General features: G+C 57.4%; 1 protein-coding gene across 3 annotated transcripts in view; it reads left to right on the forward strand.

The window, feature by feature from the left end:
- SLC6A9 (solute carrier family 6 member 9) overlaps positions 1–12,236 on the forward strand; it is a 32,737-nt gene that overhangs the window by 9,911 nt on the left and 10,590 nt on the right. Inside the window, exons 1-4 of one of the 3 annotated variants that reach the window (XM_081492555.1) lie at positions 1,549–1,692; positions 7,718–7,874; positions 8,451–8,582; positions 8,956–9,226. In XM_081492555.1, the coding sequence (XP_081348681.1) occupies positions 1,648–1,692; positions 7,718–7,874; positions 8,451–8,582; positions 8,956–9,226 (605 nt within the window). In that variant the 5' untranslated portion in view covers positions 1,549–1,647. Of the gene's footprint in view, positions 1–1,548; positions 1,693–7,717; positions 7,875–8,450; positions 8,583–8,955; positions 9,227–12,236 lie in introns of those variants that run through there. The other 2 variants (XM_081492556.1, XM_081492557.1) reach the window with 2 other exon arrangements.

Genomic DNA, 12,236 nt, shown 5'->3' on the forward strand with positions numbered 1-12,236 from the left:
GGTCTGAGGCCATTCTCTTGGGAGACTTGCTTGAACCAACATCACTCCCCATCTTCTCTCCCAAAATGGGCATAGTAGCATACCCACCTCAAGGGGCTGTTGGAAGGATTAAATGAGTTAATATGTATTAATATGCAGTGTTTAGGACAGCATCTGGCTCACAGTAAGCACTTAATATATGTTATATATTGCTATTATTAATAATGCTCAGTAGCTTCAAAGATGGGTAGATATGATCCCCATTTTAGAGATAAAGAAACTAAGACCAGACAAGTAAAGTAACTTGCCTAAGGAGATACATGGAGGGAGATCCACCAGAGCTGGGGTTTGAACTGAGGCCTGTCTGACTAAAGACTTTGCCTTTTAAAAAATAATGATGTTGGGACTTCCCTGGTAGTCCAGGGGCTAGGAATCCACCTTGCAGTGCAGGGGACGTGGGTTCGATGCCGCTGGTCAGAGAACTAAGATCCCACACGCCGCGGGGCAACTAAGCTGTTGCACCACAGCTAGAGAGCCCGTGCGCTGCAACTTAGACCCAACGCAGCCCAATAAATATTTTTAAAATAATAATAACAAAAAAGTTTAAAATAGTATCACCCTTCCATGTTCCCACTGGGGTCAGCACACTTACCAAACTCACAGGGAAGCTGTCCTTCACATCAGAATTCATGCCTGATCTCAGGTTACTGAGATCCTACTTTGTACCAGACCCTTTGCCCGCCTGTCAGTCTCCAAATACTGGAAGCCGTGTCTTCCCAGCACCAGAGCCATCGTGCCCGCCTTCCTGGCCACTGGAGACGGACCAGTGAGGGTGGCCTCAGAGCAGAGGGACTGGGGTCTGAGAGACCTTCTGCGCAGACCACTCAGCACACTCTCCCAGAGGGACCGCCTCAGGTTCCAGGTGACACAGTGCTAATCCTCAAGGGCCCGTGTTCTGCAGCCGCCCTCTTGGCTAATGCCATCTTTCTTCAGTCAGGTGACAGCACAGTTCACCAGGCCGCAGCTCTTTTGCCCAGTCAGTCACATTCTTCTGTGAGGACACACTCTACCGTCTTGGCTGGCTGGGGATCCCCAAGTCCTGGGGGGATTGCTCCAGGGCCCATCACCCCTCAGCACACAGCACTCTATGAAGTCTGAGATGCTCTGGTAGTGCCCTGTGGCTACATCCCCTTCTCCCTGCCCCTTCACCATCTCTAGGGCCCAGTGGTACCCAACCTCGTTACCAGGAGCCCGCCAAGTGCCAGGCCTATGCGCTCAGAAGCATCTGGGCCCCAGACCCCACTCTAGAACGTGAATGAGCCGCCCTCTCTCTCTCTTCTGCGCCCGCTCTGCCTCACCCTGTGGTTGTGAGTGTGTGTATGTGTTTTTTGTTCCAATAACTTGCTGGGAACAAGGGAGAAACACAACAAGCCCCACGCCTCACTGTAGCTGTGGAGCATCCGCGCTGGGCTGCATGGGGACTGGCCGGAGGGGGAGGGCCAGGGGAGGGGGTAGGCAGAGCTTCGGGAGGAGATGAGGTGAAAGTAATTGATGCTGCCCAGCCGGCAGTGGAAGAGGCAGGGGATGCGTCAGTGTCGCCCGGAGCTGGCAGAGGTGTGAATGAGCGGAGGAGACACGCGCTCTCCGCTCTGAGTGCTCACCCCGGGAATGGCGGCGGCTCAGGGACCTGTGGCCCCCTCCTCCCCAGAACAGGTCAGTCACCTTCCCAGGAGGTCGAGCCCCCTCTCTGGTGCCAGGCAGACTGGGAGGCAGGACTGGGGGTGGGGAGAGGGGCTGAGTGGTCTGTGCCAGGGAGGGGCAGGCGCAGCCAGCCAGAGAGACAGACACCAGCAAAAGTGACCCAGAAAGTTGCCAGTGTGCAAAGGAGCAGGAAGAGTTAGCTGTGTGGTGGGGGCGCGGGGGAGGAGAATGGGGGTGTGAGGGCTCCCCCAGCCCAAGGACCTGCTGAGAATCTGCTCTGTGTATCAAAGCTGCATTGTCCTAGCTCCCGGGGAGACGGGCCGGAGGTGCCCAGGAATTGTACTAATCAATACAGCCCCATTGTCCGGGCCACGGCAGTTACTCCTATGGGGAGAGTGGGTGAGGGGGCAGGGGGACTTGGTACAGGGGCTGCGTGGTGAGGATGGGGGAAGGGGGTGGGCGAGCGTCTCAGCTGGAAGGTGACAGACCCTGCGGAACGTTCCCCAGTGTCCAGGACAAGGGCCTGGGTGGGGTGGGCACCACTGGTGTGCCCTCATCCCTGGAAGCCGGGGATGGGCAAGGATGGCAGGCACAGTGTGGCTGATGACAGTGAGGGAGAGGGGACTGGGACAGCCACCTTCTTTCTCTGTAGCGCATCCTGACTTGACCTCCAGAAAGCAAGAGAAGGAATGTCCTCTGGGGAGACCTGGGTTGGGTTTGGGAGTAGCATTATGCAGGGCTGCCCTCCACCCTCAGGACTGCCAGGGTCAGCAACCAAAGCCACTTCCAAAATGCCAGCACGATGCCAGCCGACTGGGGCAGAGGCTGCTCACGGCTGCCACAGTGCGGGGCCGGACTGCTGGGCTCCAGGGCAGAGACAGAGCCCACCCAATGGTCCCGTCACTACTCCCAGGGTCTGGAGTGGAGCCCGGCATGCCTGGGCTGCATCTCCTGTCTGCTGTCCACAATATTGGCGGGTCAGTGTTGGCAGAGCCCTCTGCCAGTCAGGGCTCTGGGATGAAACAGCACCAGGCATGTTCTTGCCTCTCTCACCTCCCATATGAGGGCCTGATCTCCTGAGAGATGCCGTGAGGTTTTCCTTGAGGCAGGAGACACTAATAGCCCCAGCATACTGCTCTGGTCTGGGGTAGATTTTCCCGTGGTCCCACTCCTCCAGCCCGGCGCTTGACTCTTTCCTATGTCTGGATCAGCGAAGCCAGTTGAAGGATGGAAGGCTCTGTCATTGCAGGGCAGATGCTGCTTCAGGAAGACAAGTCGGGGACCCAAGAACCAAGGGGTGTGAGGTCACAGGGTCTCCCGAGGCAGCCACGGTTTACTGTCATGGCTGTTCTGCCTGAATTCCCCCACTGGAGCTCAGAGAAGGCTGCCAGGGATCTGGATTTGGCTCAAGGTCAGTCTGGGATGTAGGGTCTTGCCCGTTCTCCTCTGCAAAGTTTGTCTTGGATAGGACTTCATCCCTTGAGCAAACCCTGGGGCTGCAGAGTCCTGGACAAGAAGCCTCCCGGCTCCCAGCGGGGCCAGCTCCGCCTGGCCTCCTCCAGGAGTCCTCAGTGTCCACCGAGAGCAGAAGAGAGAGCTCTCGATTCACAGAAATGTCCAGTGGACACTGCTCTCGGAGGGCGGGAGTTGGCAGCCTGAGCACAGCCATCGCCCAGAGTAGAAACCTGGGCTGCCTCTGAGTCTGGACACGAAGAAGGGAGGGGCGCCTCTGCGGTACGGGGTGGGAGGGTGGCCTCTGGGAGCGGGCTCTGCGGCATTGTTTCCTCTTTACACTTTGCTGTAGTTTCCAATTTTTTTTTTTTTTTTTAATGATAAGCTCATAATCGGAAAGAAAGCAATAACAACTTTTTTTTTAAAGTTGTTCGGAAAGCCAGTGGAAACTAATGGAAAATACAGGAGAGAGTCAGAAATAGCAAATTCCAGGCAAGGCAGAGCTACAGAATCTAAGGAGATCTATTGAGGTTGTCTGTCTGTCCCCTGGTCTCTGTCCCAGGTCTCTCAATGCTGAGAGTGGAAGAGGTTCAGGCTCCTGGGGGTGCAGGTTCTAGAATGCTAGGATGCTAACCCCCAGTGCGGGATCCCCGCCCTGCCAAGCCCAAGGTGTGGGGGGAGCTCTGGTTTCTGCCCTCGGAGCTGAACTGCCTGAATTCCAGGAGCTCACCCAGAACAGTGAATAAACAGAGGGCAGAGGGCTAGGGAGAGGACTTACATAAGCAACTGCTCGGTGTAGCTCACCCCCCTGGGCAGGAATGGGGTGGGAGGTTGTGAACCCAAGACAGGTCACAGATCCTTGTGCAGGCATGGACACCACTGCCTCAATGACTGCTTCTAAGGACAGGGGCGCTGAGGGTCTTATGTGATATGTCTCTGCATGGCGGACGTCATGGAGGGTGATCAGCCAGCCCATCCAGACAGCCGTGGAAGGCACGCCCTGTAGCCTGCATCCTGCCAGGCCTGGGGAAGCTTGGGGACAGGGCAGGGCAATCCCCACCCTGGAGATCACCCATGAGGCCCATGAGGCCCATGAGGGAGAGTCAGAGGTGAGGGTGGGGGATATCCAGGGAGCCCGAGGAAGAGGGACCAACCCAGAAGGGCACCAGGCCACTCTGGTTTAACTCACCACCCAGGTGTGAGCGAGGGAGGGACGTTGGGAGAGCAGTAAGGGGCAGCAGACAGTGGGAGATGGGTGATGGGCAGCAGGAGCCTGGAGCCTGGCCAGTCGGCGGGGCTGAGCTGGGTTAGGCAGACGGGCCACCAGTCTGGGTCAAACCCATGAGCACAAAGAGATTCTTTTGTGGGCACCTCAGAGCCAACAACCTCTGCAGGGACTGTTGCTATCAGTGACAGGCCTTCCACCCAGCAGGTAAAAATGAAGGGAGGGCTTAGAATAAGGAAAATTATGCAAGGAGAAAAAAAGTTGTGCAGCACTGGAAAAGTCTCACCAGCCTTGGGCATTGCTGTCCAGGAAGGAAGTGGAGGGGAGTCCCCAGGGGAGGGCTGGAAGGGAACTAGAGCCCCCAGGAACCCCCGCAGAGGGACCCTGCCCTCCAGTGTCCTGGGAGGAAGGTGGGCTTCCTCTGTCCTTTGCTGAGCACTACGCCCTCACCAGCCAGACTACCTGCACATAGCTAGCACTGGAATGAAAAGTCAGAGGCCTAGCTGTGGAGCAGGCCCCCACGGCAGCATTGCCTCCACAGCTCCTGAATGGGGCTCCGAAGGGCTGGGATACAGGGCCAGGCGGCAGTGGCTGGTGCTGCTTCTGCTGGGAGCTCCTCCCACCACTTGCAGGGCATCAGCGCACCTCCTTCTGCACCGCGGACCCCTCGTGTTGTCTCTTACTTCCCGCCATGGTCCCATCCCCAACTCCAGTTCCAGGCCCCAGTCCCCCAGGCTCAGGCCTCCGAGGGGCACAGCCAGCAGGGCTGAAGTGTTGAGCGCAAGGCTCAGTAGTATGCTGCTCATGAAGGCCACCACTGACTCCTGAGGGCTCAGTCAGCCTGTGACTCGCTGCTGGCCGCCCTCCCGGGCCCCTCCACACCAAGGGAGGAGCAGAGACCTCAGAGGCCCGAGTCTGGTCCCGCTGCACTTGGGCAGGCCTTGAACATCAAACCTTAGGGCCTCGGTCTCGGCGAGAGGCCTTGCCCTTGCTCCACCCGTGAGGCCACCCTGGACCCTCAGTTGTCTCTCTTACAGCTGTAACTGCTGCTTCGTGACCCCACCCATGTACTCTGCAGCTGCTACAATCCTCCATTGTGCCCCTAAGTAAACAAGCCTCGGACAGAATAAAACTGTTATTGTAGGATCAACATATAGGAGGCCTATTTGGCTGGGCTTTGTTTGGGAATGGATAAACTACCCCAGGCAGGCCTCACGCCCTCTGAAAAAATGCCCCCCAGACCCCACGCTATTGCTAGGCCTGTCCCCAAAAAAGGCCCTAGGAGGTGGTGACAGGCTTAGCCAGGATTCTGTAAGGACCTGTCACACCAGGACTGGGAGCTGCCCGTCCCCCCCACCCCCACCAGAGCCAAGGTGGCCTTCAAGCCTCTTCGTCAGGGCAGCCTTCTGTGACCTCACCCTGCTCCCACCTGCACCCTAGTCATCCTTTCACGCTCTCGTGACTTGAGAAATTCCCCTTTGTGGTCACTTTGAAGTTGCATATAAAAATTATGTGTTTATCTCATTAATGGCTTACTTCCCCTGGACTTCTAGCTCTGAGTGGGTCAGGGTGTGTTTTGTTTACTTCTGAATTCCCTGAGCCTGAGGTAGGGCCTGGCACATAGTAGGTGCTTGTAAACCTCTGAGGCTGCGAATGAACGCACACAGGCTCTGCTGGTCGGCTCTGGGTGCTCTGTGAAGGGTTCCGGGTACTGAGCCCCAAACCTCCCAGGACTGTGTGAGGCTCAGGGTCTCCTCTGGGCAGTGCTGGGTGGGAGGTGACACCTTTGTGCAGGACAAGGGTGTCTGTGCAGTAGTGCCCACGTGCTGTGCAAGCCCAGAGCGGCCCCCCAGATGCGCCCACTGAGAGCAAAGGGTGCGTGGCTTGGAGGGCCACCATCGGGTGCTGGGGCCTCTGGGCCTGCCTTCCCAAATAGGCCTTCCTGGAAGGTGCAGGTCCGGTGAGACCATTCCCCTACTCTGCACCTGTCAGTCAGTGTCAGAGTCCAGCAGCATGTCAAAGCACCAGGCCCATTTGTTGATTTGCCTGCGTGCCTTGAATCTGTCTCTTTCAAACTGAGGGTCAGTGTCACCACAGCGCTGTCCCTCAGAGGTCGTGTGGCTGTGTCTCTGATCCTGGGACACCTGGCCATTTCTCTCAGGAGAACAACCCACCTCTGGGAGACTGTCTCTGTCACTCAGGGACTCTCTGGGCTTCTCTGTTGGTGACTCTCAGGGTCCTCCCTTGCCTCTTAGTGAGACTCCTCTGACCCCTCAGGCTCTGGCTCAGGGTGGCTGACTCAATGGGAGGGGTGGAAGGGACATGGAGTGGGGGACGGGTCTGCTCACACTTATAAAGGGACTTACTGGGTTAGTCCCAACTGTGGGGTTGGGGTCCTCAGTGGGGCTTCAGGACACCCAGTCCAGCCCCATAGCTCCCCAGGCAAACCCGCAACCTTCCTTTGGGGCAAACCCCCTCATCAGCCCTTCCTGACCAGCCCTGTCTTCTGCAGCCCACGCTCTCTCAGCTCAGAGAGCCTTTTCCGGAGTCACTCCCTCTAGTTCCCCTAGCAGAGTCTGTCCTCCAAGTCTGGCATGGTGCCTACAACTCTGGTCTCCTCCCCCAGCTCATGGCCAGCAGACCCCCCCGCCCCTAGCCCAGGTCAGCTTCCCCAGGGCTCCCCTTCCCAGTTGTGGGAAATAATTGGAGATGGCTCGCCTGGCCCTCCCATCCTGAGTCCCAGAATGCCTTCCTCAGGTCTGGCCCAACTCAGTTGTTTGCCCCTTCTTGTACCCTACAGCCCTAACCACCAAGTGCCCCCTAGAAAAAGCCTTCAGCTGGGGGAGGGGTCCAGCGTCCCTTCCCCCACAGCCGCCTGCCATGGGCAGCGTGCTCAGCCTGGCGATGTGGTGGTGGCGGGTGGGGGGGCTGTCTGGACACAGGCCCCTTTGTGCCCAGCCCAGCTTGGCTGCTTGGTATGAAGCTCAGCTGCTCCCAGATCCTCACCCAGAGAGGAGAGGGGAGGCGTTGGAGGGGCTGGGGCTGGGGGGCTCTCAACTCAAGCTCCCTCTCAATGTCCCACCTCTCAGATGCTGGCAGCAGCTCCTCAGGTGGGCTGGTGCCCCCGGCACAGAGTGCTGGGGGGCTGGTGAGGGAGGCCTTGCTTGGCACCCTCTGGCAGCCTCTCTTCCCTCTGTGCTCCTCTGCCAGTCCTGCCTGCAGCTCCTGCCAGCAGAGGGGAAGCCCAGGGTGGGGGTGGGGGCCTGGAGGGTCCACGGTGTCCCCACTGGGGGAGGCCTGAAGGGTCAGGCACCTCATGCCAATGCCTTGCTAATGGTAGCTTTTCTCCTGTCCCCACAGAATGGTGCTGTGCCCAGCGAGGCCACCAAGAAGGACCAGAACCTCAAACGGGGCAACTGGGGCAACCAGATCGAGTTTGTACTGACGAGCGTGGGCTATGCCGTGGGCCTGGGCAATGTCTGGCGCTTCCCATACCTCTGCTATCGCAACGGGGGAGGTACCCAGTGGGCACAGGGCAGGGACCACCCACATGGATAGAGCCCAGCCACCAGGGCCCAGCCACCCACTTCCGGCATAGACCCCACTCCAGACAGGCTGGCCTCTGGCCCTAATCTCCTTTGACCCCACCCCTGGCTTAGGTACCCTTTACCCCCTGACCTTGGCAGCCTGGTGCCTTGAGGGGAGAAAAGGTAGAGAGGAAAGCAACCCAACCTCCCAAGTCTCAGTTTTATAGCCCTTGCATTTCGACAGCCGACCCCACCAAATGATTTGGGGATATTTGAGGACCCCATCGGCTAATGTGTGTGAAATTGCTTGGTTAAGTCATCAATTCCCACCCAAACATGGCGGCTCTGGGACCTGGGTTCAGCTCAGAGCAGACTTCCTGGGGACCCCTGTCAAGTTCAAAAACAGGCCGTGAGCAGTGTGCCTCACACTGAGGCTCCAGTCCAGGGCATGGCACACCCTCCTGGAAGCCCAGCCAATTGCAAAGTTTCTGCTGTCGGGTTCTGAGCAGGAAAAGGGTGGGATCCCCCAAAGCCGGCCCTGAACCAGCCCTCTCCCTGCCCACCAGGAGCCTTCATGTTCCCCTACTTCATCATGCTCATCTTCTGCGGGATCCCACTCTTCTTCATGGAACTCTCCTTCGGCCAGTTTGCAAGTCAGGGCTGCCTGGGGGTCTGGAGGATCAGCCCCATGTTCAAAGGTGAGGCCCAGGTGGGGTAGACACCCCCTCCCCATACACACACATGGGTCTCTGGGGGCCGTGCTGACTCACCCATCTGTATAAACACTGCCAACCCCTATGGAACCCGGGTGTTGACCCGAGGCCCACATCAATGGCCAAGGCCAGGGACACATGCTGGGATCCATTGTTTACTTGGCCTCCACCCTCTCCTCCTACCACGTGCTTACACAAAAGCCCTTCGCCACCCCCCACCCCCAGCCCCCAGCTCGCTCCTGCCAAGGCCTTGACCTGCCCCTTCTGTGGCCCTCCACGAAAGCCTGCCCCTTAGGCCCTTAGCTTCGTGTCCCTTTAGCTAGTGTATGAGGCTGCTCCTGCCCCTCCCCTCCCCTAGGTGTGGGCTACGGCATGATGGTGGTGTCCACATACATCGGCATCTACTACAACGTGGTCATCTGCATCGCCTTCTACTACTTCTTCTCGTCCATGACGCCCGTGCTGCCCTGGACCTACTGCAATAACCCTTGGAACACGCCCGACTGCATGAGCGTGCTGGATAACCCCAACATCACCAACGGCTCGCAGCCTCCTGCCCTACCTGGCAACGTCTCTCAGGCGCTCAACCAGACCCTCAAGAGGACAAGCCCCAGCGAGGAGTACTGGAGGTGAGGCCCCCATGGGACCTGGGCTTCTAGGGGTTACCCTGGGGGCCTGTCTTCAGCCCTCCCTCTTGGCCATTGGGCAGTGGTCTGCAGCCTAGGGAGGGTGCCAGGAACGGAGCAGGGCAGGGGTGTGGGAAGAAACGGAAGGAGTTCGCAGCCCAGTTCAGGAGAGGCTGACGCACAGGCTTTGTGAGTTTGTGAGAGTCCTTACACAGCGGCATCGAGGGAGGGAAGGCTCCAGCAGTCAGGCAGGTCAGCCGAGGAGAGTCGGGGAAAAGAAGGGGTGGCTTCCTGGCGAGCAGAAGAGCATGAACAGGGGGCCTTAGTCCCAGGTGAGCCTGAGGGAAACCCGTTGTGATGAAGGGTAACAGGTGTGTGGGGAACTCACCAGCCTTGTGGTAGCCTACAGGGAGTACGTGCCTTCTCGGAGGACTTACAAGAATGAAGCGTAGACCTAACCCAGCAGAACCAAAGAAGAGCTGTGGAAGTTTCCTGAGCCCAGAGCTGTCCTTATCAAGCTGTGTTTGGGAAGGGCAGCCCGATACCCCTGAGCTCTGTGGTGACAGAGAACGGAGTCCCGGGGCTGGCTTGAAGGGAAGCTGTTGCTGGGGGTGTTTGGAACATCTTGTCCCAGCTGGTTGGGTGTGAGGGCACAGCAGGACATCCTGGAGGAAATTCCCCACGTCCTGTTGGGGAGCTCATGGGAAGAGGGCTTTGTGGGCCGGTGGGCAGGCCTCGTTCATTCATTCCACAAACATTTACGGCGTCCACTCTCTCGGGCCCTGTGTGCCCATGGGGTATGAACAACCCTGAGACCAGGCCACGAGGAGGTCACAGTCTAGAAGGGAGCTGGTAGTTAATGCTATTGGGGGCAGGGGCCTCAGTGCAGGTATATGCAGCGGTGTGGTGAGGGCAAGAGCAGGTGATCGAGGAGGCTTCCCATGGACTTCCCTCGAGGTCCAGTGAAGACTCCAAGCTTCCAATGCCTCCACTGCAGGAGGCACAGGTTCAGTCCCTCCTCAGGGAACTAAGATCCCACATGCCAAGCATGACACGGTCAAAAAATAAATAATAAAAAATCCCCAAGACTTCCCAAAGGAAGGAGAAAGGAAGTGTAGAAGGATTGGGAGACATGGGCAGATGAGCCACAGCCAGGTGGTGGCAGACTAGACCTGGGGTTGGGAGTAGCTAGGACAGAGTATTGGGACAGAGGAGGCCAGGACATCAAAAGGCACAGGGCTTCCCCTGCCAGTCAGAGGGTTTGAGGCCTTCTCCACGCTGTGATGGAGAGTCAGGGCTGAGCGGTGGAGGTCCCAGTGACACTCGAAGTCCTAGCAGGTCCACGTCCTCTAAGCCGAGGGCCAGCACTCAGAGCCTCGGGGCCCAGTGTCCCTGGGCTGCTGCTGCTGCATACGTGCTCAGTCGTGTCTGACTCTTGGCAACCCCATGGACTGTAGCCTGCCAGGTGCCTCTGTCCGTGGAATTTTCCAAGCAAGAATACTGGCATGGGTTGCCATTTCCTCCTTCAGGGCATCTCCCTGATCCAGGGATTGAGCCAGTGTTTCCTGCACCTCCTGCATTGGCAGGCAGATTCTCTACCGCTGAGCCACCTGGGAAGGCCCTGTGCTGGGCTATAGATGTTCAAAGACGGTTAAGATGTGGTCACCGTCCTTAAGACTCATGCTGGAGACCATGGAGCTGTTGCCTCCCAGTAAGGTTTGGGCAAAATTATCTCTGGGCGTATTTGGTCCTTCAGTCATTGGACGGGTCATTTCCTGAGCACCAATTAGGTACCGAGAACTGCACTCAGAGCAGGCAGGGACAGAGCGGGGAGTAAGAGACTCCGCCCACTTAGGTATTCTGCTACATCTGAGGCATGGTGTGGACTGGGCAACTTGATCTAGACGAGGGAGAACCTTCTGGAAGCTTCCAGAAGCACAAAGCCCAGAGATGCTCCAGAATTTCTCACCCCAGGGGCTGTCTTCCAGGGTGGGGCTACTGCTTGGCAAAGCTCAGGAGATTTTTTTATCCAGTGCAATTAGAGGGGAATTTCCCTCCAAGAAAACTAGCCCTGGGTCAGGAGGTCCACAGGATGGCCCGCTGAACTCCACTAGTTGGCCCGGGCTGGAGCCAGGCCTCCCTAAGGAGCCACAGTCCCAGGCAGGACTCCTTTCCTTCAGGATGGCTCCCTGCTGCCCCCTCCTGGAGAACCTAGGGAAGTGACCTTTGAGAGGGCCGCCTAAGCTGGCTTCAGCAAGATGAGGTGAGCAAGCACCCCCATTTCTTGGCACCTACTGTGTGCTTATTGTTGCTGTTTAGTCGCTCAGTTGTGTCCGACTCTTTTGCAAACTCATGGGCTGTAGCTCTCCAGGCTCGTCTGTCCATGGGATTCTCTAGGCAAGAATACTAGGGTGGGTTGCCATTTCCTTCTCCAAGGGATCTTCCAAACCCAGAGATCAAACCCAAGTCTCCTGCATTGCCAGGTAGGTTCTTTACCCCTGAGCCACCAGAGAACTATGTGTTAGGCATATTATATGATATCGCCCCCATTTTCAGATTCAGAGACTGATTCCCAGACGTTAAGGAACTAGGCCGCAATGCTGTGTCAGGATATACATGTGTCCGGATATACGTGCCCCACTGTGCCTGGTACCTAATGTGAATTAGGCCGATGATATTCTGTAGGCATTCTGCGTCCACAGTTTCCAGCAACCCTTTGGAAAGCTGCACAATCTCATATGAGCCCCACGGCAACCCTATTAGTGTGTGCCGGTTTTATAAAATATTCCCATTTTACAAGTGAACAAAGCATATCAGGAGAAAGATTGACTCCTCTAAATGGAGAAGAGCTCCCAGGACAGATTTCTGAGCCCACATCTGCCTTTTGCCCACCCTTTGGCCTCCAGTCTTCCCTGCCCTCACCACCTCTTTACAGCGTTATCTTACAGTCCTCTGAGAGCTGATCTGATGCCTGCCAGGCAGGCCCTAAGCTCAGGACCATGCCCTAATCTCC

Source organism: Giraffa tippelskirchi, chromosome 5 (genome assembly GCF_054371585.1).
Source record: "Giraffa tippelskirchi isolate mGirTip1 chromosome 5, T2T-mGirTip1v1.2.pri, whole genome shotgun sequence".
Lineage (NCBI taxonomy): Eukaryota > Metazoa > Chordata > Mammalia > Artiodactyla > Giraffidae > Giraffa > Giraffa tippelskirchi.